Consider the following 1371-nt stretch of genomic DNA (forward strand, 5'->3'; position numbering starts at 1 on the left):
GTCAGAGGGTACCAACCTTGTAGGCAGTTCAGGGTCCTTTAGGCTTATTCAAGCCTGTTATAGTTTTTTCGCAGGGCGCCAGGCAATCCCTTAGTGCCTGTCTGTGCTTAGCGTGTTCATGTGCTGTAACAATACTAGTAACTGTGTGGCAGGAGGATATCTTGGGTCAGCGTGCTGTGCTATTGTATTGTGCTTGTTTTGCTGTGTGCTGCTGCTATTTTTTTTTCTTTTTTCTTATGGGACATAAGGGCATGTCGAGTCTTCTAGAGGGAGGGGTGATGTTACAGCTGCCATGCTTATCGCCCGCTAGCGCTAGGGCGCCGGGTATTGATTAGCACTAGACGTTAGTAAGGGGCATGCTTGCTATATAGAAGCGACCCCAGGGCCCCCACCGTCGAATCTTCAGTCTTAGGCTAGCACTCAACATCGGCTGAAGATCTCGCACACTCGTCGCCTGCTTCTAACGTGACACGTGACACTGTCCACCTTGAGTATTAACATTAGCGCCCCTCTCCAGCAGCATCTACACTATCTTCTTATGATCTTCTTTTAATGCCGCATATAATGCATTACTATAATATCCACCTTAACCATTAACCTCAACGCCCCGGTCCAGCAATATCTATACTATCTTGTTGTGACCTCCCTTTAATGCCACCTGTAGTACATTACTATATTCTCCACCTTGAGCATTAACCTCGGCGCCCTGGTCCAGCAATATCTGTACTATCTTGTTGTAACCTCCCTCTGATGCCGCCTGTAGTGCGTTGCTATACTTTCCACCTTGAGCATTAACCTTAGCGCCCTGGTCTAGTAGCATTTGTACCACCTTCTCATGACCTCTCTTTGATGCTGCGTATAGTGCATTGCTATACTCTCCACCTTGAGCATTGACCTCGGCACCCTGGTCCAGCAGTATCTGCACTACCCTCTCGTGACCTTTATTTAATGCCGCCTGCAGTGCGTTGCCATAAAATCCACCTTGAGTATTGATCTTAGCGCCCCAGTCTAGCAGCATCTGGATTACCTTCTGGTGACTTCTCTTTGATGCCGCCTGTAGTGCGTTGCCACAAAATCCACCTTGAGCATTGACCTCAGCGCCCTAGTCCAGCAGCATCTGTACCACCTTCTCATGACCTCTAGATGATGCCTCATATAGTGCGTTATAGATATATCCTCCACCTTAAGCATTGACCTTGGCGCCCTGGTCTAGCAGCATCTCCACCACCTTCTTGTGACCTTCTTTTGATGCCGCCTGTAATGCGTTGCCATAAAATTCACTTTGAGCATTGACCTTAGCGCCTCGGTCTAGTAACATCTGTACTACCTTCTCGTGACCTCCTTCTGATGCCGCCTATAGTGCGTTGCCAC

General features: G+C 48.4%; 1 protein-coding gene across 1 annotated transcript; it reads right to left on the reverse strand.

Moving 5' to 3' along the window:
* Positions 1-622: 622 nt before the first annotated feature.
* On the reverse strand, positions 623-1018 carry EPUS_09490 (uncharacterized protein; the record flags this gene model as incomplete). Its single annotated transcript, XM_007806449.1, has 1 exon — positions 623-1018. One exon carries the CDS (start codon positions 1016-1018, stop codon positions 623-625), a length of 396 nt encoding a protein of 131 aa, XP_007804640.1.
* Between the last annotated feature and the right edge of the window lie 353 nt (positions 1019-1371).

Source organism: Endocarpon pusillum (assembly GCF_000464535.1).
Source record: "Endocarpon pusillum Z07020 unplaced genomic scaffold scaffold5523, whole genome shotgun sequence".
In the NCBI taxonomy this organism is placed as follows: domain Eukaryota; kingdom Fungi; phylum Ascomycota; class Eurotiomycetes; order Verrucariales; family Verrucariaceae; genus Endocarpon; species Endocarpon pusillum.